Source organism: Anguilla anguilla, chromosome 8 (assembly GCF_013347855.1).
Source record: "Anguilla anguilla isolate fAngAng1 chromosome 8, fAngAng1.pri, whole genome shotgun sequence".
Lineage (NCBI taxonomy): Eukaryota > Metazoa > Chordata > Actinopteri > Anguilliformes > Anguillidae > Anguilla > Anguilla anguilla.
The window spans coordinates 12,415,953-12,441,151 of NC_049208.1; the positions used below are offsets into that span (position 1 = coordinate 12,415,953).

The 25,199-nt window shown below is 45.5% G+C and overlaps 2 protein-coding genes across 5 annotated transcripts in view; both read right to left on the minus strand.

The window, feature by feature from the left end:
* Positions 1–17,924, minus strand: part of LOC118234115 (brefeldin A-inhibited guanine nucleotide-exchange protein 1-like) — a 39,007-nt gene extending 21,083 nt beyond the window's left edge. The window contains exons 1-8 of the mRNA XM_035430458.1: positions 17,577–17,924; positions 6,287–6,317; positions 5,995–6,151; positions 5,267–5,413; positions 3,958–4,137; positions 2,590–2,794; positions 1,716–1,829; positions 516–703 (exon numbers count right to left, since the gene is read on the minus strand). Of these exons, the coding sequence (XP_035286349.1) occupies positions 516–703; positions 1,716–1,829; positions 2,590–2,794; positions 3,958–4,137; positions 5,267–5,413; positions 5,995–6,151; positions 6,287–6,317; positions 17,577–17,700 (1,146 nt within the window). The 5' untranslated portion in view covers positions 17,701–17,924. The remainder of the gene's footprint in view (positions 1–515; positions 704–1,715; positions 1,830–2,589; positions 2,795–3,957; positions 4,138–5,266; positions 5,414–5,994; positions 6,152–6,286; positions 6,318–17,576) is intronic.
* Positions 17,925–18,723: 799 nt separating this feature from the next.
* The window catches only part of LOC118234116 (nuclear receptor coactivator 2-like), a 38,069-nt gene continuing 31,593 nt past the window's right edge, over positions 18,724–25,199 (minus strand). For all 4 annotated transcript variants that reach the window (XM_035430461.1, XM_035430459.1, XM_035430460.1 and 1 more), the window contains exons 16-21: positions 24,533–24,799; positions 24,274–24,351; positions 23,544–23,967; positions 22,614–22,791; positions 22,089–22,332; positions 18,724–21,995 (exon numbers count right to left, since the gene is read on the minus strand). In XM_035430461.1, coding sequence (XP_035286352.1) covers positions 21,984–21,995; positions 22,089–22,332; positions 22,614–22,791; positions 23,544–23,967; positions 24,274–24,351; positions 24,533–24,799 — 1,203 coding nt within the window. In that variant the 3' untranslated portion in view covers positions 18,724–21,983. The remainder of the gene's footprint in view (positions 21,996–22,088; positions 22,333–22,613; positions 22,792–23,543; positions 23,968–24,273; positions 24,352–24,532; positions 24,800–25,199) is intronic.

Sequence of the window (25,199 nt, forward strand, 5' to 3'; positions counted from 1 at the left end):
ACGGAGGAAACGGTCAGAGAACGCCAAGGTTTCCGCTGGGAGCACAGCATCACACGAAAGAGTAAAATAAACAATGTCCCAGGAAATATTAATACAACTATACATAAATTACCTGGGGAAGATTAACTGCTTTCTGCTGAGGTCCTGTTTCAATGTTTCAGTGCATGTGCAGTAATTTAAGTAATGTGGAGAGGAGTTTTCCTGTTTTATTTTAACTGGCATGAGTAGGGGGAGGTCCAGACCTTTGCCTTTGGAGATATGCGGACTCACTCAAACCAGCAAACATAAAGTTTAATAATGAGAATTAAATTTAGGTTGTTATTCTGATGATGTTATTTTGATATTCTTTGATACTTTGTATTGTGTATTCTCTTTAAAGGCATTGAAATGGAAATCAAATACATTTCCTACATGAGATAATAAAGTCAAGTATCACTTGACTTGAGCAGCTGATGGAGCTCTTTAATGTCTGCAGAGGTGACAGGTTGGTGAGGGGGCGGAGCTAGGCAGTGCACCTGAGTGTCATTGGAGGAGATTGACAGCCTGTCATCAGTCAGGGACGGCGCGTAGCTTGGTGAGATGGGCGTGTCGGGAATGCCGTTGGCGTGGATGCTCTCGCCGTTGCTGCCAAGTCCCGCCTCGTCGTCAAGGGAACTCGGCGTGACGGCCACGCCCTCTGTCTCTACCATGCTGTCCCTGGAATCTATACCACACACACACACACACACACACAAATACCTCATTGGTTTTCCAAGTAATAAAAGGTTTCACAATAATAATATGCTTTTATTTTTTATAGGTCGCAAGACTCCAGAAATTCATTCCTGCTCTGTGACTTACAGTGTAGCTTGTCAAACTCTGCCCTTTAAAACACCTTCACGAATATTCGTAACACCACTGTCAACATGTAAGCAAATGACATCTACTAGGCAGCAAATGACAAAAACGAGGAAACTCCATATCCTTAAGAGGGAAGAGGCAGAATGCTCCATTATTCAAATAATTCACATTGAGTGACAATTACTAGGATCAATATTCAAATGTTTGTACAAAAAAAAGTTGTAATCAATGTCAAATGAGGGACAAACTGGGAAACCCAAGATAAAATGACAAATTTTAATCACTCATTGATAGTCATTTTCTTCCCTGAAGGTCAGAGTGAATGTAGATCTCTTTGCACAGTAATCATCAACACTGAGCTTGGGTGCTTTGTGGACAACCTTCCTCCTATTTTTACTTGGAACTATTTCCTCAAGTGCATGCAACCAGAGAGCACTGAACTCAAGGAAACTGTGGCACAGCAGAACTGAGGACAAAAGAAGTACAGGAGTCAGAACAAAACCTGTTGCCCGTGCAAAACCTGTTGCCTTTCTGCTTCTGGTACTGGAGTCATTCGAATGTATCGACCCCTTATTGGAAACAACGCTAAGAATGCAAAACTATGTGGTTATGCACGTAGGATCTGGGTTGGTCAGTCTTACTGTTATTAGCCTGCAGGCTAAAGCACTGCAAGCTAAGTAGTTAGCAAAAACAAGTGAACAGTAGAAAGGCCTGTATGAAAGGCCTAGCAGTTCGTGAACTGTAGAACTGTAGAAAGGCTAGAAAGTTAGCAGCTAGCTTTGACTGGTAGCAGAAGGCAACAGGTTTTGCATGGGCAACAGATTTTGTACTGACACTGGCACAGTACTGTGGATATACAACATATGATACATTACCCCTCGCAACACTGTTGACCACTTCCTGTATAATGCTCTGCACTATCTCCAGGGCCTTTTCTTCATAGTTTGGGGAATCTTCCTCTGTGTCCTCTGTGTCTTGTTTGGAGAATTCTAAAGGCAAGGAAGAAGCTTTTCACAGTCTCATCAAAGATGAGATGCCAAAGAACAGATGGATATAGATGGACAGAGGCGGCGAGAGAGAAAGATAAGTGGAGAGACAGAGAGGGACTGAGAGGGATAAAGAGATAGAGATGGAGCAGGATGGGCATATGCAGACAGATGGACAGACTGAGAGATGGAGCAGAACGAACGTGTGGAGAGAGATGGAGAGACTGAGAGGGACTGAGAGGGATAAAGAGACAGAGATGGAGCAGGATGGGCATATGCAGACAGATGGAGAGACTGAGAGATGGAGCAGAATGAACGTGTGGAGAGAGATGGAGAAGCTGAGAGATGGAGCAGAATGAACGTGTGGAGAGAGATGGAGAGACTGAGAGATGGAGCAGGATGAACGTGTGGAGAGAGATGGAGAGACTGAGAGATGGAGCAGGATGAACGTGTGGAGAGAGATGGAGAGACTGAGAGATGGAGCAGGATGAACGTGTGGAGAGAGATGGAGAGACTGAGAGATGGAGCAGAATGAACGTGTGGAGAGAGATGGAGAGACTGAGAGATGGAGCAGAATGAACGTGTGGAGAGAGATGGAGAGACTGAGAGATGGAGCAGGATGAACGTGTGGAGAGAGATGGACAGACTGAGAGATGGAGCAGAATGAACGTGTGGAGAGAGATGGACAGACTGAGAGATGGAGCAGGATGAACGTGTGGAGAGAGATGGAGAGACTGAGAGGCGAGCGCAGAGGGAGACTCACTCTGTGAGGCCGCTGTGGCCTGGTCAGCCTCGGTCTGCTCGTTCTCCGGGCTGCAGAACACGGAGCCGTTCTCGGGCTCGGGGTCCTCCAGGCTGGGGGGCTCCTCGGTGCCGTTAGACTGGGGCTCTGAGGAGTGGGGGGGCTGGGACTGCTGCAGCAGCTGCTGCCTGAGCCTGTCCTTCTCCATCTGCTTGGCCTCCTGAAGCTGAGGCACACACGCACGTAAGCACATATGCACACACACACACACACACACACACACACATGCACACACGTACGTAAGCATGCACAAAAACGTATGTATGCAAACACACATGCACGCACGCACGCACAGACGTGTCAACAGGACTTTAGCCTTATAAAAGTGGAAGGAGCTGATCAGAAGCCATTCCCACATATTTAAAATATGCGTCTCAACCCTGAAATACCTGTTTCTCTAAAAACCACATATTACATTTAATCCAGTTTGACTCCAGTACAAACAGCCAGACAGGAGGCTCTGATTTAGCCAAATCCATGTTGACATTTCAGGGCAGTCTGGATCTCAACTAAAACCCAGAGTCCACAGTCCAACCTGCGCTCCTGTTTAATTTGCAGAGAGAGAGGAGACCATGGGCAGTCTCCACAGGCAGTCTCAGCGAAGCCACAGCTCAGCCATTAAGCCGCGGACTGGGCCAAACACAGCCCTGTGAGGTAGAGCCGCCGCTTCGAGAAGCCACAGCTCAGCCATTAAGCCACAAACTCAGGCAAACACAGCCCTGTGTGGTACAACTGCCGCTTCTCTCTGAAGGACCAGATAGGCTATTATGTGGCCCCACAGCCCTCCCCACCCTCACACCTCGGCATAAACGCTCGTACCCAGCGCAATGCACGATCAGGGCACGCCAGGCTATTCCAGCACCGCCGCGAACACGCAAGAGTTCTGGACAACAGCGGCTCAAAGCATCAGCGCAAGCCAGCCGCCAATTCAACAGAGTAAATTCAATTTTCTGCTACAGCAACACTCCAGATCGATGAGGTCAGCGGGGCTTTAGAAGAGCGACTGCAAGCACCAAAATAACACGTCAGAGTGACTGTGCGTGTGTGTTAGTGTATGTATGTGTGTGTGTGTTTGCATATGTGCGTGTGTGTGTGTGCATGTGTGTGTTTGCGTATGTGTGTAGGTGCATGTGTGCATGCTTACGTGCATGTATGTGAGCGTGTTTGTGTGTGTGAACGTGTGTGTGCGTGCGTGCGTGCATGTGTATGCGTGTGTGTCTGTATGCGTATGTGAGTGTGTGTGTGTGAGTGAGACAGTGAGAGAAAGAGAGACAGAGAGAGAAAGAAACAGAAAGACAGAAAGAGAGAGGCAGGGGCAGAGGTGCTCACCGCCTGGTTCTCCATTCGGGCGAAGATGACGTTGAGCATCTGTGTGAGCGTGGCTTTGGCGGTGGTCTGGTTGATGAGGTTCTTGCTGGCCAGGTAAATGTTGTAGCAGGTTCTGACTGCCTGCAGGACCGTTCCCTCATGGATCTCAATGTGCTGGGAGGTCACGGCCGTGAGCAGGGCCTAAGGAACAGAGATGTGCGCACACACACACACACACACACACACACACACATACATCCACACACACACACACACATATACATCCACACGCATGCACACACACACACACGCACACACACACAATACCATCACATATTGTCAGTGGTGTTTCTCCCTGTGACTTGATCCCCCACAATATATTCACCCGGCCTGGTCTTGTATTTAGGTTATAAATGCATTTCTATATACATATTGGGAGACACTATCCGTCACACAGAAGAGTGGGAACACATAACCGTAATCCGCCATCTCACCACTGTGATATTGGGTTTAATAAAACAGAAATAAGTGCAGAATCCCTCTCCTGTGGCACATTAACCGCTACCACATCTGTGCGCATTCAGCGGCAGGAAGAATCTAGTTTCTGCCAGACTCTGGGATTTCCTGCAGTCACACAGCGTTGTTACAGTGACGAGCAGGATGATCGCCAGGACGCTGGACTCTGTCCCTTTGATGGGATTTGTGGAAGGACTGTGACAGCACACAGCACAGGCCCAGCTCCCACCTGAAACACTGTGTCTGTTCATCTGTGAGACAAGCTGCCAACCAAGCCTGACGGGGGTTTGGGAGGGAGGGAGGGTGTGTGTGTGTGTGTGTGTGTGTGTGTGTGTATGTGGGTGTGTTTGTGTGCATGTTTGTGAGTGCATATATGTGTGTGAGTTGTGTGTGTGTGTGTGTGTGTGTGTGCGTGCATGTGTATGTTCATATGCATGTGTGTTTGTGTGGAATAAGGGAGAGAGGAGAAGAGAAACAGGAGAGCACATGGATGGCTAAATCCACTCCCAAAGGGCCGATGTGGTTTTTGCGTTTAACTTTCAAACGGCAGCCTTGGAAACAATGTGAGCGGAATCTTTAGATCCAAGACGTAATTCTCCGGAGGTTTCCAAGACGTAAAGCAGCCCCCTGCCAAAAGGAAACCACAAAAACCTGCAGACACACCGCCCTCCCCGGGACCACAGCTTGCCAACCAACCCCTGTCCCACATGTGCCTGACTGGTGCGCTGTACCCCCCCCCCCCCCCCCCCCACCCCCCTCCCCCCTCCCTCCCCCCCCCAGACAGGCGAGTGGGCGCGTTTGATGGACGCCACACCTTTATGATCTGCAGCTGAACTCCTTCGTCGGTCTGCGGGCCCTGGAAACAGCTGCAGATGGTCTCGATGATCCTGTCGATTAACCTCTTCCCGGGCGCGGCCCTGTCTGGGGCGCTGCCGGTGAGGTGTCCATACGCAATCAGTTTCTGAGCAAAGAAATTACGACTTTCTTTATTTCCACTCCGCTTTCAAAAATGTGGCTATGTAAGCCACCCGATATCATAAAAAAGATGATTCAATATAACCACAATGCATTTTGTTTCTATCCATGAATACTGAATTTGTACACAAGAGTACTGAATTTTTTTCTTTTGTGAAAAAAATGTGCTCAGCAGACTCTTAAACTGCATCAGAATAAAATGAACAAAAACTCTATGATCTGACTAAATTCCCCATTCAAAAAAAATACGCAACAGTAAGATTGAGTCGTTCCACACTTTCAGCTGGACCAGTATTCACAGAAGTCATAGGGCTAGGCTGCTAAAGCAGCAGCAAATGTTCATATATTTTGACCAGTTACTTAATCATTTTGAGAAGGTCAGCCCAACTCAGGATGCGGTCATTGCGACATATGTAAAATGAAACAGCTGAATGTGTGAACAGGAAGCATTTCATCATTCCCGGCCTTTTGCAGATATGAAAAGGAGAGACTGTCACTTCATTTAGTGTCACACGAGAAACGAGAGCAGGCGATGATGTCACAGAGCAGCGTCTCCGCGGCGCCCACCTGTAGGCAGTCCAGTGACGTGCTGACGATGCGCGGGCATTTGGACTGGCAGGCGAGCTCGAACGGCAGGAAGTACTTATCGGCCTCGATGAAGCTGGCTTTCGATTTGACGGGAGGCAGGGCGCTGGAACTCTCCTTATTCTCTCCTGCAGGTGAACTGAACGAGGAGAGAGGACATCGCACCCCCCGCATCCCAAAATACACATCATTATGCTGGCTGAACAGACACACTGTGCCGGGCAAATAAGTTATGCCAACGGGACGTGTTCTAACTGAAATCATTTCAACATACCTTAATTTCTTTGATTCTTCTTTTATTTCCTCTGAAAAAGAAAAAGAAAAAAAAATTTTTGATTCCCACATCACCTGCTCTCCAAATCAGCGACTGGACACAGGCCACACTCAGTGTTCTGCACAGAGCTGGGAAACATCCTGTACCTTCTCAACGTGGAGCGCACTCAACACACCTAGTGATAAAACGGTTGCCACACACAGACACAGCTGTTCAAATAAGCGCCAGGCCAAATGGTACAGTGTGCTTCAGTACCACACACAGATTCATGCTGGTTTACTGCCCCGTAGGCTAATTCTCAGGAAAAAAGTTTCCATAAGTTTCCATTCAGCTTCAACTTGACATTGAAAATGCACAAGAGCAACAGGGTGCAGTAGTGGGCATGGCAATGGGTTTGCGACCAGGAGGTTGCAGGTTTACAACCCACTCTTCTCCACTGCATTCAGTTTAAGCAACTATCCGCACAAATCTGTCAACAATACCAATCTTACAGGGACCAATCACGACCGCCTCTCAACCATCTGTGCACATCGTTCAGAACTGACTCAGACCAGCAGCACCAGACCATCTGTGTTTCTGCTACACATCAACATCGTGGAAGAGTGACTGTCGCTTGGCAACAAGCCTGAGACACTCTCACATTTTCATCTCTGGGCAAAATGTTTAAACAATCAAAGACAGGAGCACGAGCACAAAGTGCATTCGTGACCCAAGTTACCCAACAACGCATTCTGAGCACACCGTCGTGAACTTCTCCGGAACGTTCTGAATTCTCAGCACATTCACTGAGCAGACTGCTTTGGGGTTCATCAAGTTTCTCCAATGGGTTCCAGTGCACTGGCACCTGCCTGCATCTGTGCTCACTTTGGCTGGCAGCCTTGCACATCGATGTATGATCAGCCATTTTGTGGCCCAGTCAGGGGAGCGCTCAGTCAGTGGGACTTTTCCCATCTCATTGTGGGAGCCTGCCTGACCTGACCAATCAGACGGCAGCATTCTGCCTGCACCAGCTGCGTGTAGAGAGTGTGCAGTGACTGCATGGCTCAGCATTGATACCGTGGAGTGAAAAGAAAAAGTCAACAGAGAAGTAGAAATAAAATGGCTGCAGCCCAGATCTGCATTCTCTCCAAACCCTTTCGCCAGACTCAGACTTCCTGCTCTATGCTGAACACAGTTATATTGGGTTCCGGCTGTCTTTTCATTTCAGCCAACAGACTGAACAAATAGACCCCATCCCGAAGCGCTGGATAGCCTATTAAGCCAATCGCCTCCGTGAAAATGATGAGTCTCTTACAATATTCAAAAGTCACAATTTTAAAACAGAACTGAACTGCTGTTCAAAGCAGATTTGGGACAAATATGGGCTGTGTGTGAAACACCTCGGTTTGCATGCATTTGTTCAGGAGCCACAGTCCTATAATGGGTTAATCTCAACTGGGGGGGAAGAGTGTTTTTCTACAAACAAAGCATGCCTATGGCTTCATAAGGAGAAAAACATTTTTTTTTCTTGCAGCATGGATAACTCGCTGAGGCTAAACTGGAAGGCCGCTACATGCTGACGGTCATATCTGAAAGAAAGCAACCCTGCTGGCTGCCGGTTTCAAACAACTTTTACATCCGCTTCAGCAGGTCGGATATTTATACACGGTGTGCTTTGGGTATGCAAAGCAAATCACTCAACGCGAGGGACAAAGCCCATTGTTGTTAGTTAGACCTGCTGTGTGAACTCATGCTAAGGACACGGCAACTAGCATCGGCTGCGATCTTTAAAAACAAGCATTTAAGACATCACACTGTTGTGTTTGTAGCTAAAGGATAATTTTCAACACCTTTTGAATCCCCCTCCTGGAAAAAAAAATAGAAAAATAAAAAAGGAAAACACAATTAGTGGATAAACAAAAATTGTGAAACGTCACACCACAAACCACATCTATTCGACTGCATAGGCTCTGACACAATACCCAAACTGTAGTTCTTCTTATATATACGGCAGCAGTTAGTGACTATGACTACAGAGGATCCCACCACCACCCCACAGGCTATCCCAGTGTGCATTGCCTGTCCTCACTGTCTGGATGGCAGTATCGCTACTATTGATGGCGATAGCACTGGACAATGGTAGCCACCTCCCATTCCCACTGCATTTAGCAGGAAGTGACCGTTAACTACTTTGATTCCATAGGACATCTGAAAAGGTAGCCTGGGGACGCCATTTTAACTCTGGTTCTCCTCGGCGCAAACCCGCCCTCAGCTGCTGTTCTCAGGTTGTAACTGCAATGTGACACCTTGACTTTTTCCAAAGATCTCATTACACACCTTCACAGGGCCTAAGTGCCATGGGGGGTCTGGTGTATACGCTGATACTAGAGGAGGAGGTAACCCTCCCATTAAAATCAGACAGACGCCATTGGTGTACACTCGCGGACGGTGTACGCTCCTGTTGCAGAAGGGATTTGCTTTTGTGCTGCTTAGGACGGAAGAGAAATCCTCACCCCTCCACCCCCACTGCCCCCAGGCCTCTGCCCTTGAAAAGGCTTACGTTCTGAGCCGACTCTAACACAGTTACACACCTCCCTGTGACAGAGGAATAATGGACACACCTGAGGATAAGCTGCTGGCAGACCTTAAAAGTGAGAAATTCACACAAGGAACTGGGGCAAAGAGCAACTTTTACAGCAGCAGTGTGTGTGTGCAGACATACACGCACGCGTACATGCACACACAAACACGCTTACGGGCAAACACGTACACACGCGCAGAAACATGCTTACAGGCAGAAATGTGTGCACACACACACACACACTCACAAACAAACTTACCTCCGGCAATGAAACAAGGAACCCTTCTATTTTTTTTAACAATAAATGAAGTAAAAATATCTACATAATTACTGCAGGCTGCATTGCTAAACGTAGCCAACTGCATAGTCTAAGTTATTACATAATTAAGAGTCTGATTTGAATTCCTGTGTCTGCTAAGAGAAAATCTCCACCACAGCCCGGGAAACAAATGGAAGCACTGCCTAATGTAGCGTAACTTAGTAACAGTCTTAAACAGGTCCCTCAATTAAACCCACCGCAGGGCTTTCAGGGTGACTGCACCGCTGCAGTACGCTACACTTAATATCCAAGGCCCTGATAAATATCATCCACAGCTCCAGTCATTTATTTTTGTTCAGGAGATACACGAACGGGTCGATACAGGCTATAAACATCACCATAAAAATGTGATGCGTTTCTGAACATAACCCACCCCCAGAAACAACAGCCAAAGATACTGGAGAAGACTAGGCTCTCTCTATTGCACGTTTTTAACACATCCTACAGTTCATCAGTAAAGAGTTCACAGCTTTTGAAAACCACCGCAGTATCTGCAGGAAAAAAATTTACCTTTCCCACTGTAGAGCTGGAACCAGGCCGAGTCATTATACCCCTTTCCCACTCTAGAGATGGAACCAGCCTGGCTCATTATACCCCTTTCCCACTGTATAGCTGGAACCAGCCTGAGTCATTATACCCCTTTCCCACTGTAGAGCTGGAACCAGGCTGAGTCATTATACCCCTTTCTCACTGTAGAGCTGGAACCAGGCTGGCTCATTATACCCCTTTCCCACTGTAGAGCTGGAACCAGGCTGGCTCATTATACCCCTTTCCCACTGTAGAGCTGGAACCAGGCTGGCTCATTATACCCCTTTCCCACTGTAGAGCTGGAACCAGGCTGGCTCATTATACCCCTTTCCCACTGTAGAGCTGGAACCAGGCTGGCTCATTATACCCCTTTCCCACTGTAGAGCTGGAACCAGGCTGGCTCATTATACCCCTTTCCCACTGTAGAGCTGGAACCAGGCTGGCTCATTATACCCCTTTCCCACAGTAGAGCTGGAACCAGGCTGGCTCATTATACCCCTTTCCTACTGTAGAGCTGGAACCAGGCTGGATCATTATACCCCTTTCCCACTGTAGAGCTGGAACCAGGCTGGCTGTGGGCTGGTCTCTATGCCTCCTGTTTAAGTGACATAAATCTAATAGAAGCAAATCTGCGCAGTCCAGCGCTTTCACAAACATTTTACACCAATTATGTGACAAGCTGTTGCCCTCGCAGTCTGGAATAAATGGATAAAAGCACTTTACCTGCAACAGGGGAAATGAACAGAGAGCTGGCCAACCAAGCCGGGGACACAGCACAGCAGAAGCTCAGAGCACAAATGAGCTCAACTAAGGGCATGTTGGCCAAAACCAAGGGGCAACACCATCCCCATTTGGGACAGAACTGGGCTGAAACTAAGTTAGAACTGGCTGACTGGGATTTCCCAATGTAATTCTCTGATAAGCAGGGTCAGGCATTCCAGACGTTACGCTCGCGCGTCACGCTATCCAAATATTTGATTCATGATAAAATACCACTTCCCTATCAGGAACTTAAAAACTGGTTTGTAGTTACTGTAAGTAGAATGCAAAATTATCAGGAAGACTGCTTTCACTGCCAAAAGCACAAAGCCAAGAGAAGGCTCCATCACACAATTAACAGCGTAAGCAATATAAAATAAAAAAAAATTAAAAAAAAAAATTTATATAGCCTATATTATTTAAAAAAAAAAAAAAATTATATATTAGAATATATATATATACGTCTTAGGAATAGAAATCATCACCCAAATGCACTTTTTGCGTTTCTTTGCCTGGTAGGCCTATGTGCGACAGGTTTTGATGCTGCTTAAAAAAGAAATGAGAAGCTAAAGGGCTGAAAGGGTGTAATGGCCCATACCCCACAGAACAAAAGAGCTTGGCTGGGACAGGTGTTTATGGAGCATCTTCCTCAGAGGGAAAGATGTTTCAGTCACCCATCAGAGGAAGAATGTTTGTGCTTGTCCTCATCTCCTCCACAAAGCAGGACGTTTCAGTCGCAAACATTACAGGCAGAACGGAACCAATCAGGGCGGTGGACCATACTCAGGGCAGAATTCACCAGAACAGGGAACCAGCAGGGATCAAAGCTGTAGCACACAGCTTCCCTCTAACCCCTTATGCAAAAATGTTTTTCAAAGGCACAGAAAATCCAACCTGGCCAATATGTGTGCTCAAATGTTAGAGTCACAAAGAAAGCTCTTTGCCACACAGCAGTCTGGGGCAATGAAACAGATAAATAAAGAAATAAACTTATAAATAAAACCCATTTATTTCGCGCATTCTCATTGGCTGCCTGTGGCATGGGCACTGCAAAAGCCTTAAAAGGGTACTGGTCTTAAGGAGGGGCGGATTCTGGGAGGACTTTATCCGGGTGTTAGCGGGTTCTGCACACAATGCACGGTCTGAGGGTGAGCCTGAGGGCAGGTGCTGGATTCCATCCAGAGCGGCCCCTCTCCTTGGCCTGATTATCGGACCGACGCTGCAGGCCCGCTGCGGCCAGGAAGAAAGGACCACTGTAACAAAACCTCCTCCTGAAGCATTATGGGAAACGGTATGGGAATGATACGGTGTGTGTGTGCGTGTGTTTGCCTGTGTGTATGTGTGTGTGTAAGTGTGTATATGCGTGTGTGTGTGTGTGTGTGTGTGTGTGTGTAAAGGCACGCAATGAGAAAATGGGAGGTCCTCTTAAAAGCCCAGTTTCACTGTACAGCTATCACTGAGCTTCAGCAGAGGGGTGTTTTTTATTGCTCTTCCCCTACCAAGAGGTAGGTAAAGGAAGCTCTTTCAATAAAACTGCTGGGCCTCTCATGCCCCTCTACCCAGCCAAAGCGAATTTTCAGCGAAGCCAGGGAATATGAATATATTTCACATAATTTACTCTTTGTTTGTCCTCTAAATCGAACGAAGTACACAGCGCTTTGGCCCCAGGGGATCCCTCTTGTGTCTGGAGTTTTTTGAGTGAATCTGAGAGAGCCTGGCACAGAAGTAATCAAATCCACCCTCAGCCACATCACTGTCACCGTGACTACGACCCTTCTCCTGCTGCCCTTGAACCGCACTGTGCCACTCTGGCCTGTACTGTACAGAGATTTCATCAATGATTCATAACCTAGTCGTAATCACAAGTGCCATTTCTGATGGCCCTGAAATGTGTGAGGCATTCTTAGGGCACGGGCGCAAAAAAGAACACAAACTGTGGTACACATTCACTCAATAACACAAAGAAACAAAACCACACACATCAACAAACTCTGCTACGCATTGCTCTCAACAGAACAAGAAACAGTAGAACTACACAAATGCGTAATGAAAAAGAAACTCTACTCTGAACATAAACAACCAAACCAAAAAAGTCATTATAAGAAGTAAAACCATTCCAATAGTGAACAGATGGCAAGAACTGTTGTGTTCCATATTAGACGGGCAAAACTAGGGGAGGGAAGGGGCTGACTGACAGAATCCTATTGGCTGTTGCGATGGCCAGCTATCCCATCGGGCCCTGTAAATGGACGGCAGCTGTGCAGAGAGAGCGCGGACCACCCGGATCGTCTGCCACGACCATGGATGCAGAGCACGAGGCCAGGCAATCAGCACCGTTACTGCTCACCGGAGGCTGGCTGCGAAGCCCCTGCTTTCATAACCGCGAGCATTCTCTCTTCTCCTGTTTACCAACTCACTGCAAGGTCTCCACTGCCACACATTCAGGGGCGTGTTTTATAAAGCTTAGAGGAAAAGGCGGTTTCATAATCCTACAAATTACGCTGAACGCAAATTAAACTTATGTTATTGTCCCTGTAACTCATTTAATCTCCCAACGCAAAGAGCAGGCTTTAATAACCCCGCTTTTCTTATTACAAAACAGTAGAAGCGCAGATTGTGAGCCAAGCTTTTAACAAGAGCCCGTAAATTAACGGCTGACATCTCGGGTTGACATCCCGTGGCCGTGCTGTATTCTCAGTCAGTGTCGCTGACAACGTGCCCCTGATCACAACGGATCTGAGGGGCTTAAAACAGCAACTCATTTCAGAATAAACGAAGGATAAAAATTGATGTTGTGGCAACTGAAATGTCAACATTTTCCAAGTCTCAAATCAGGAGGTACAAACAAAACAGCGATTTGAAAAAGGCACTGGTATACAGAGTTAATGCCCAGACAAGATGCTTTAATGCACTTCAATCCCACGCAAGTTCAGGTCTCTCTCCTGCAGCTCCAACCTTGACTCAGCAGCTTAGAAGGAAACGCACAATAGACTCTGTGTTCCGAGTACACACACACACACACACATACACACACACACACACACACACACACAGACACACACACTCACTCACTCACACACACACATACACACACACACACACACACACACTCACTCACACACACACACACACATACACACACACTCACACACACACTACTCTGTTCCAGCTCTAAAAAACTGAAAGACAGCGTGTCAACCAGCAGACTGTATGGCCCCACTGTTTCTCCATCTCCTCCATCTCCGTCTGTTACACTGCCAGCCATAGCAGGGATCTTCTGCTGATTTATATCAGCTGTCCTACAGCTGTGCTAGTCATTGTCCAAGGATGGATGCTGCCTCACGCATTTAGTTATCCCAGCGTAAACATCAATGCTCATACCAGTGCTTCTTTCTGTATCATTTCACGGCGTTTGCATGTTTAAGCGTGTGTGCGTGCATGCATGCATCAACAAAATTTTATTTTACAAGCAATTTGTCGCATGGAGACGCCCTGCAGCAGACGTTTGGGTTGGACTCATCAGCAGTGCCACATCTGGGATTCAAACCCCACCTCCCCTGGTCAGAGCCTCAGAGCTGTAACTACCCCGCCAGGGTGCTTCAGTGAAATTCTATACAGCAGCCCAACCCACTATTGTGGAAGATGACATTTAGGGAAGACAAAAGCCGCTCATGGCCAGTTCCCTTTGCAACAAAGGAAGGAAGGAATGTGATCCAAAACAGGAGCTGCTTGTTCTACAAGTCTAAATAAGCTTAAACCAAAAACTAACACTCCACCTGCAGCCAGGTTTCATCATTATCACTGATGATTCATTCTTCTAAGTGAATGAATTCAAACTTAAACATCTGCAACTCTTTCAGCAGCAAAGAAGTAGATATCTGAATCAGCATCTGCAAACTCATCAGACATGGCTGCCAAACCAAAATCCACCTGTGATAATTCATTTATAGCAGCCGTGACTGATGCAGTACTTCAGCATACCACAAACCTGGCAGTTTCAAGCAGTATGTTGAGCATCCTCCAGAATCAGGGCTTGACATTAGCTTTTTGGCACACCAGCCACAGTGGAAAGGGGCTTTCCAAAGTCAGTAGCCACTCAGCATTTTCTCCTTCTTATCAAACATACTCCCAGCTCGACTGAGAAGGCAAGACGTGAAAGAGGAAACTGGATGGGCCAAGAGAATGAGGACACAGTGATCACCCAGTGCTCATGGGAGTTGTAGCAAGCTGTAGTATCACCTCAAATTGAATTATTTCATGCTACCAAAAGGTCACCCGGCAAAGTACCTGATAAGAGTGTTGGAGTTACATGCCAAATTCCACCCGCATTTAGCAGGTGGCAGGTGTTGATGTCATCACCTTGGTTTTCTACACTGAATTCAATGGGCAGCAGGCTCTTTTGCCCTCGACATGGGCAGTAGAAGCTGTTTCCTGTTACTTCCTAGGCTTGATTGCCTGGCCCCTCCCACCTGCTCCAGTTCCTATCTACACTCTACGTGCCACACAAGCCATGGGCACAGGGCATGCAGGTATTCACTGTGGCCTCCCACACCAACACGCATCATACCTACTGCTGCTTCACCCAGACTACACAATTAAATCAATCAGCAGACCTTAGTACACTGTGACTCAGTACCGTTGAGAAGCTCAACAAGATAACTCGTACAAGCGTGGAAATGAGATAAACAATCAGCACGGTCACCTCCGGGTCATCTTCTCTGAGCACAGTACATAAGAGTTCCAGTAAATGTAGACGTACAAAACTTGTAAAAATGTCAGCTGTGAAAGACTCTCTAGATATGGTGCATGCACGAGCAACAGAAAAATGAATGAATGTTGACTTAATTAAACTAAACCAGCTCTTCTAGTTTCATTATGAGCAGGAAAACATCACCTCAATATTTTGCATTGGCATCCAAATGCAGTAGCCTTCATGCAAAACAGAAGCATCATTGAACTAGTGGAGTTGCAGAAAAACAGAGATAAAGCACAAAATGTTCCTCTGAATTCTGTACAGCATTTACTGTTGCACACTTACAAGGCCAGGTACCAAGGGAGGACATCCAATTTTCTTTTGTTTTTGCAAAAAAACAGACGTTCACACTTCAGGATCACAACCCCAATTGAGCTCAAAATGTTTGCCTATGCGGGGGAAAATATGGAACTATAGTAACACAGTACTTAAAAAAAAAAATCAATTATATTGTTTATAGGCCTATATCTATGCAAAGTACGTGTGGTGCGCACCGTGCATGTATGGTTGAGCAGGACCTTACAGGACGTTCCCTAGAGTCAACCTGTTGATTCACAGGACAACACTCGTGTAACTGAAACACATTTGGGGATTGAGACTTGGAACAGGTGTTATCACACCATGTTAGAACTGCAAGATCCCCTAAAGACTGAAGTGCTGGTGGATGCTGTCAAACAGTTGCACAGCGAATTAAATTAGTGCTCCGTTTGTCAATTCAGCAAATCCAGGCCTGCACCACCTCAGTGGTTTTCAAAGAGACTTGCAGCACAACCTGGCAGTTCTAAGGGCTCCATATTTATGGAATTGCATTCACCCGTTTTAAGAAAACCTGCAATAAAACTACTCTCACTGTTACCGTGAAGGACGCCATTTGTTAGTTTTGTTTGCTGATAGCTGCTGTCCAATAAGTGACTAATTAGTTTGGCCTAAAAAAAACAAACCTCAACACCATCCTCCCAGAAAGTCATACTAGTACACACACAGCATTGGTCATGGCCATCGGTTCAATGAAAGCACTGGGCGTATCCTCTGATGGTGTTTGTTTATTTGTTTGGTTGGTTGGTTCATTCATTCAATCATATAAAATTAGATTGGATAATATGGATGCCTATGATTTTGTTTGACCTAAAGATGGACGGACAAGCTTTGTTCTCAGCTGAGCGTGTTGCCCATCTTGCTAATTCCACAATTTCATATCTCAGGCAACATACACAGTGACCTCCAAAAGTAAGGGAACATTAGATTGAAACAGCTATTTTCATGTTTTTTCTCCCCACTTTCAGCTGTGCAAAAGTAAAATATATACGCATGTAAATACCATGAAATAAAAGTTGATTTCCTATACCTTTTTCTCATAATTCATCTTTTGATCTCAAAACCTAATGCCTTCATATCAAAAATAAGTAATTTCACTCAACCGTTACCATAGTTTTGGAAGGCACTGTACATACAGAGAAAGGATGCAGAACTATGGCTGCCCTGCCCACACAAGAGGGACTTGTTCTTCTAGTGACACCACATGTCACTTCCCCATACTATCCTTGCAATGGCTGCCTAAATTGCCAAACCACCAACGATGAGACGAAGTTGATCCTTCTCCCTAGGGCACTGTCATGACAACCTGACTACACTTCATACAACACAACCCTAAGAATCTCGCAAAACGGCACGCGAAATTAAAGGGGCTTAACTACGGATTTCAAAGTCCAGGCGGTGATATCTAGCGGCGAGTTTATTACAATGTAATCACTTAGTTGGCAAGCAAGTTCGATTGCTAATCGTCTCAGTCCTGATCGACTGCCCAAAATGCAACATCCAGTCATTTCACTTTTGATTTTCTAGCGCTGCCACAAAATCAGTGACAGTATTTATGACCAGAAAGCTCATAAACCGTCTTGGAATGTTTTACTTACAGGGACACAATTAACCAGAAGCTAATCCAAGGTTTTGCTTGCTTGCTTTGCTGAACGGCAACCACTCCTGTCATCTGCACCATTTCATTCGGTAACTTCTTCAAAGCGATATAGGATATCCGATTAATTTTTAATAAATTTCCCTCCCCCCTTGGAAAGATACTGCGTTTCACTACAGATACATGAGGCTGAAACTGATGTACGAATGATTTAAAATCTCAGGTAGACTTATTTTTCAATTCAGCGTTATAATACGACAGCCAAACGCTAACTTGTACAGCAAACTGAAGAATTAAGCAGTAGCCGGTTTCCTTAGCACAATCATAGCAAATAACGTTATGTTGCAATACAGTTTGCTGCACCTTGCCTATCTGTGGTGTTAAGTTCATGCTAGCTGGGTAACGCGAATGAGTGACGTGTGACAACCCAATTTGTGATACTGTCATAATAAAACTCACCCAATGCCACCTCGCAGGCTTTCCGAAGCTGAGAATGGTGTGCCTTTTTTACCTCCTTGTCGGCTAAAATCTTCTCCAGTGCTCGTGTTAAAAACATGTTTTTTGTCTTCTTCCCTTCATACATGACTCAATGGAATCAGAGCACGGCGTACCAGTCCAGTGGGCTATTTCGCCTCTGATCTACACCTCAGTTAAAACGGCGCTACCACTGCAACCGTAAGTAGAAAAACATAAATAAATGTAGAAGGTGGGATGTATCGATACGGAAATCCCTTAATTTTCTAGCAACCTATCTGCGCCATGTTGGAAGGAAGCTACGTCACGCACTTAGCTACGGCTGAGACGAGTGGGTAGAGATTCTCTATCAGCAAAACAAGATAGGTGATTTCTGCGGAGACCATAACTAAGGGGGAGATAACATTCTCTGAGTTCTAGGCGGAGTTGTCCGCAGCAAAGTGAAAGAGTTCCGGTGACTCGAAATCCCAAGGTAAAGACATACGGTTTAAAACAGTCAGCGTGATATCTTGAAAACGAAGAGAATCTTTTATATGCAATTGAACGAATGACAACGCATGTGAAAGTGGCTACAACGTTTCCGTAGTTATTACGCAGGTGTGAAATCAAGGTGGCTAGCGTCATAGCAACGGACTTTTTCAGAAGCGCAAGAGCTACGCTACAAATTGTATTTTGGCACTACTTTGTGATTCTGACTTCTCAGTTGCATTTTACAACCATCTGAAAACAGGAAATGTGCACTGCACGTACGAATGGTGGGGTTTCCCGCAACGATGTTCAAATTCACTTATTGGTATGGTATAAGTGCATAAGCTAGCTAAATTGTTGGGTGTTTGGAAAAGTTAACGAGATTACTCAAACGAGTGAATTAGGCGATCACTGATTCAAGCAAATGGTCTGAACTTGATGGCTGTAGCACTGCGTGTCATAGATGGGTTTAAAAAAAACAGAAAACATTTTTACTACCATCTGATCTCTTTACGGATAGTGCTTTTACAATACGTACTTTGTGTGGAACTGATATAGAAAACTATGGATCGGTCTCCGTGAAGGCAAGACTAGAAATGATCATGGTAGGGTATATAATTGATATTTTTAAGGCTCCCGTTAAATGACCACTCGGCACGGTTCATTCATCATTCCAAAAATTGCTGAATTATTTATTTACAAAGGCATTGAACACTGCCTAGAATACACAAAGCGATATAAGTGAACAACTTGCATATGCGCTTATGTTTCCTTCACGAAATATCGGTCTTTGCATTAAGTACCCACACGATGACTGCAAACAGCAATGAGGTGATTATTTGGTGTGAACGTGGCGGGGGAAAAACCCATCTTGGATTCGATTCCTCCCCAAAAACAACATATACATTTTACATAGCCTACCTCTTAGAGTTATCAACACATCATCCTTTTCATACACGATTCTCAAAGACAGTCAATGAAAACATTTGTGCAAATAATAGAGTATTTTACAACTGTTCACAAATACAATGGGAAAACTAAGAGAGGTAATGAGGTGAATCTGTCGAGGACAATCCTGTGGTCTGTTTCCAGCAACAAAGACATGTTGAGTGATGACACCCTCATTCAACACTGTACATAATTCACTATACAAATATTATACAACTGATAATGTTATAGTAATATACAAGACGAAAAGACCTAAGGCATTAGGTGCTATATTTTAGCCTCTTGAGGCTAACAATGAGCTTTCCCCATTTCTAAGAAAACAGCAGTCTAAACAAAGGGAGAAAATGAGCAAATTTTCTAGACTAAATCAAAGTTACAAGATACTTTCAAATCAATGGCTGCATATCATTTGGATTTATAAATGAAATACCTTATTTGCACATTTTCACAAGCTCCTGTACAGAAATGTGTGTGTTTTTTTTAGAAACAGTGACAAAAAATCTTTGGATTTTGCAAACAGAACAGAATGCTTACGACTGGCTAGTCTCAAAAAGTAAAAACCCTTTTAGAATAACTTATGTGATTCAAAAATAACATAAATCCACCCTCAATAAAAACTGTGTTAAATGTGATATATACAGACAGTTTTGGTAAATACCACCTGAATTGTAAATTCATTGTGAGAAGTTAGCCTGTAGCTATGATAGTCAATTTTGGTCAGCAGATACCTGTTTTGGGGGAAAGCAGCTAAAAAGGTAAAGATATGCATGTAATGAACAGTATATGAGGTAAAGATCGATTTTCGGGGTTACACACCCTAAATGACATCAGAAAATCCAGTAAAAATAAGAGCCATTTTTACAACTTTAGTGAAAAGTGAGTTAAGTCATACCCACTGAAGGGGGGGAAAAGACCTCACCATAACATATATAGCCAATGCAGTAAGAGCAGAATGTGTCTGAGCGAGTTTGTGAACTCTCTTTCTTTCTGTAGATCTTTCTTCAAAAACAAACCTGCAACAAATCAATAAAAGAGCTGTGCTAAATTATTTCTTATGAAAAGTTGAACTGCCTTAAGAAGTTTATGCTTGAGGCAGACTGTTAAATTAGGCTTTTAGTTGGTAGTTTAGGGAGGTTATTAGTATAAGTCAATGGGAAAGGGGTTGTTATGTATGCGATTCCTTAAGTACAACGTTCTGCTGAGTCAACAAAGATATACCACCCCTTTGCAGCTACATTTTAGTCCAACCATCTGATCCAGAACTGCACTACCCACCCATATTCCTTTTGCGTGAATGGAGGATATAGGTCTATGGGTTGGTTCTTAGGAATGAACTACATCCGCCCCGCTCTCAGAGGGCCTGAGGTGCCCCATAGAGGATTGGTGGGGTCACAGGCTGTGCTCCTCAGCTTTCAGAATAAATTGGTACAATCCTACAATTTAATACTCCAACCTAGCGTCCCATGCACAGCAACCTCCACCAGGGAACAAACGAGGACCGTAAGTTTGTACTTTTAAAAACATCCAGCAATTTAAAAAAAAAAGATAAAATACTCAGTAAACAGGGAGCAAAAGCTAGCTTCTGAAAAGCAGATACAAAACATGTTAAACAAAATTTCCCATCTGGTACGGGCTATGATCCTTGAGGAATAGTTACCGTTAATTAGTGGTGGAACATTCTGTGATCTTCTACCTAAGAGACTATGGTCACACCTGACAACAGTGAAATCCCTGTTCAGTTCATGTTATGGCTCTGTGTGTGTGTGTGTTTTTTTTTGTTTAAAAAAAAAAAAAAATGTCATCACAGTATCTATGGTGAGAGGCAAAGGACAATCTACAATCTGTTATGCTCCCAAATGTGTAATATAATGTTTTGAAGATAAAGCTCACCCACACGTCTCCCTGTACCTTAAGAAAACGAGGTAATCAAGTGGGCATTATGTCTTGCCTTCTTTCTTAAATCAGAAGAAACAATTAAGACCAGACTGGAAGAAAAAAATAAAAAAATAAAAAGGTACATAAAAAACAATCTGTCACAATTTCACTGTTATTAAAACAACATGGGATGCCCTCTTTTTTTAACAGAAACTACTGGACCAAATATCCATATTTCAAAATAACACATGAATTTCAAATGGAACAATTTTTGGGGAATTAAAATACAACAGCTGATATTTTAAATAAATCTTTGTCACCTGAAAAAAGTTATCGATATTTTTTATTTTTTTGCTTTGTTTAAACGTTTCATTACAAAGTACTGCTTTAAATTATTTAAATTCTTTTTTTAAAAAAAAGGTCTATACACAAAATAAAACTTTTAATTTAATTTATTATCAGCCTCTTGGTAATCTATATTAAACTGGTTTAATAATATAAACCATCATAACAATTTTACTAAATTTTGTAGGCTCTTTTGACCATTCATTTACTTTACACCGCTCGTGATTCATTTACTAATCTTATCCCTTCAATCCCTGTCTTGCCCAGACAAATACATTCAACTACTTCCAGTTGTTTGATGCCAGCTGGGGGCATCAAACCCTGCTATGAACAGTAAGAGGAAAAAAAAGAAATCTACACAGTCCAACACAAACAGTGCTTTGCTTTAAGGAGGTAACTGTAGTGATCCTGGTTCCCAGAGAGTAACACATTCAATCTGACAAGAGTCCTGGTGCCAACGTGAGTCTGTCACTCAGGATGGACAGACAGGAGGTCATATGACTTCTGAGCGGGAATGAGATGTTTTCAAAAGTGAACTGGACTTGGCGGGAAAAGGACACCTTCCTCAACCGTTACTGGGCAGAGGTGGCAAGCAGCAACCAGTGTTCTGTGAACTGTAGCTTGGGCTGGCTGATCTGAGTCCAATGTCAGCCATTTTACTGGATGCAGACTAAACCGTCGTGAGATGCTGCGATTTCATTGGTTGCCAGCTGCTTCCAATACGCTGTTGCATCAAGGGTCCACTAGAGATGAGGCTCAGCAATACTTCTGGAAATGGAGAGAAAAGCATTGCATTAAGTGAACATGTTCATCTGGTTAAAGATAAAACAAATCTAGCTTTATGTGGGCGGAGTCTTTCACCTGCTCATTTCCCATCGGGGGCAGGCCAGAAGTAGGCACAGGGTTCGCAGAGGACACGCCCATCTGCCCTGAGCACTGGTTCAGATTGTTCATGCTGCTGGGACTGGCGATGGCAGACATGTTCACGTTCACGCTCATGTTCATGTTCATGTTCATGTTGCTGTTCATGCTGTGGTTGGTGTTGTACATTCCGCCATTTGGCTGATGCACAAACTGAGTCGTTGGCTGCTGCTGCTGCATCATGCTGCAATGAGAAACATGGAAATAGCACAAGGCATATTTTTGTCAATGGACTGTTAGAACTATGGCTCCTCAAAAGCATCTGTGCATCAGAGTAAAACACACAATGTAATATCCCCATGCTGGTTAGCCTGTTTTTTTTAGGGTTTATTTGGTGCTTTTATAATGTGAAAATATTTCTGCTTTATTAAAACACACTGTTAGCAGTGATGACTTTCAGAGTGTTTACACTATAGGTCACAAGGATCCAGAGGTAGGCCCGCAGCCTGGGCCTCGCCTGCTCACCTGCTCCCACCCATGTGGCCCTGCATCCAGCCGTTCATGTCAGAGGAGGGCTGAAAGGTGGGGCCAGCCTGTGGCTGCTGCATCATTTGGCTTTGGGTGTGGCTCTGCCTGGGGGGCATGAGGGGGCTCTGAGGAGCGGTCGCTCCTGTGAAAGCCATGTCGGGCTGCTGGGCCATACCTGTGGGAGACACGGGTGAAACCCTGGGGATCAGATGCAAGTCCTACCCCACAGTCAATACACTATCAGCTTCCAACTTACAACCTTTTCTTTCAGCATTTAAAAACAAAATAAAAACTCCAAAAAAACATCATCCTGTTGGCTGAATGTGTAAAAAAAGTTTCAGTATCACTTGTGTGCATTCCACAATGGGTTAGAGTGAATGCATATGACTAATCGTATGTTCACACACTTGGCAATTAACAGGCCTAACAGAATTAGTACAGTGTGCAAGTCAGAACAGTACTGTCACATGACTGGGAGGGAGAGTACAGGAAAAGAAATTGGGTCAAACGGCTCCCATGAGGACTTTTTAAAAACCAGCAGCTCCAACCACACTCTACAGCTTCAGTCCGCAGCTTAGGCACAGGTACAGTAGCACAGCACTGCAATTCATACATTTCAGTTATCCTTATTTTACATTAACACGGTCCCCACAAAATGGTAAACCGAAAATTACCCAGCATTAATATGAACTTATAAATGTATAAACATTTTGTCTGCTGTGGTGTCATAATTATTACAAGACTCACAAGTCCAGCATTACTAATTCTGAAACTTCGAACAAGCTAATGACAACGTGAGTAGCTCATACAAGTACAACTACTGCCATCTAGTGGTCATTCTCTCTACCTGCAGAGCCCTATGACACTACACTGTAATGTCAGCATACACACTACACACACAAAGCATGCTGGGGGAAAAGGCAGTACCTGAGCTGGGAAACTGGAAGGCACTGTGTTGCATCTGAGCCCCAAACTGTCCACCGCCTACATTTCCCATCATTCCCTGGGAAGCTGGGCCCATGTGGGGGGAGCTGTGGGCGAGGAGCTGTGGGGCAGGCAGGCCAGGGGAGGTGGGGGAGAAGGGGCTGGTTGGGGGCTGGGGGGATGCGAGTCCTGTACCATAGCTGGGCGTGTAGGGAACGTGCTGGGGGCTCTGCTGGCCAATCCGTGGGCTAGTGGCTACGCCCGGCACGCCACCTGAGGCTCCGCCCACCGCGGGCATGAGGCCAACGCCCTGCGCTCGCATCATCATGGACCTCTGCTGCTGGGCATGCTCCAGCTGGCACTGACGAAGGTGGCTATTCAGCATCTCCCTCTGCCTCTGTGCCAACATCTGAGAGTTCATGGCTCCCTGGAAGGACAGATGACAGACACTGGCAGTCAGACAAGAAGCAAGCAGACAGGCATGGCGAAGTCAAAAACACACATTACAGAGACAGACAGACAGACAAGGCTTAACAGCACAGAAAAACACAGACCGATAGACAGAGTGACAGTTTGTTTCTTTGAGCCTCAAGCTTGTTTTAAATGTATCTGTACTTCAAATATTTACCTCTAAGTGTCAGTGCCCTGAGCTGTATCTGTTTGTATGAAATAATACAGACGTTATTATTTGCACAGTCCCTCTGTGTGTTTTTCAGTGCACCTGTGGACTCACCTGGCTTGGTACACTGGGTCTCAGAGGTAGGTTCATATTGGACACGCCCCCCATCTGATTCATGATTGGCTGTCGATTCTGAAGAGGGATTGCACAGCAGAGACTTAAGCTTAACACAGAACAGGTTTTCAAGTACAGAACCCTGTCAGATCTGACAGAGCGAGGGGCTGGTGGACGACAGCATGATGGACAGGTGCGTGGGCAGAGAGTGAGAGAGCGAGCGGGAGGGTGGAGGAAAGTAGAAGACAGAGATGCATACCTGCTGTGTCTGTAGGCGATGCTGCAGCTGTAGCCGCAGGGCGTTGGGCTGGCTGGGCGTGGCCCCGGGGGGCCGGACTCCGGGGCGGAGCATGGGGTAGCCTGGCTGCGGGCCCATAGGGCCAGCCGCGCTGTGAAAGGCGGTGTCCTGCATGGGGGCGTGGCTCCCCTGGCTGATGGAGGGGGGCGTGGCGTACTGCTGGCTGTACATGGGCGGCTTGGCACTGGGGCTCTGAGTGGCAAACTGGCCCTGTTCCCCAAGCTGGTTCTGTCAGCACAGGAAAACATGCGCGGACTCAGAGAGGAATACATACACACACAAGCGCACGCACGCTAACATGCACGCACGCACACACACACGCACACAAGTGCGCGCACGCTAACATGCATGCACGCACGCACACACACACACACAAGCGTGTGCGCACGCTAACATGCACGCACACACACATACACACAAGTGTGCGTGCACGCTAGCATGCACGCAGTGCTCTGCGTCTCTGGAAAAGCTGGTGGGAAGCTGCAGTCACAATGTGCAGCACCGGGGGCAGATGAGCAGATTACCCAGCTCTCATAAGGCACCGGGGCAGGTGTGGAGATTACCCAGCTCTTATAAAGCACCGAGGGCACTTTTGCAGATTACCCAGCTCTCATAAGGCACCAGGGCA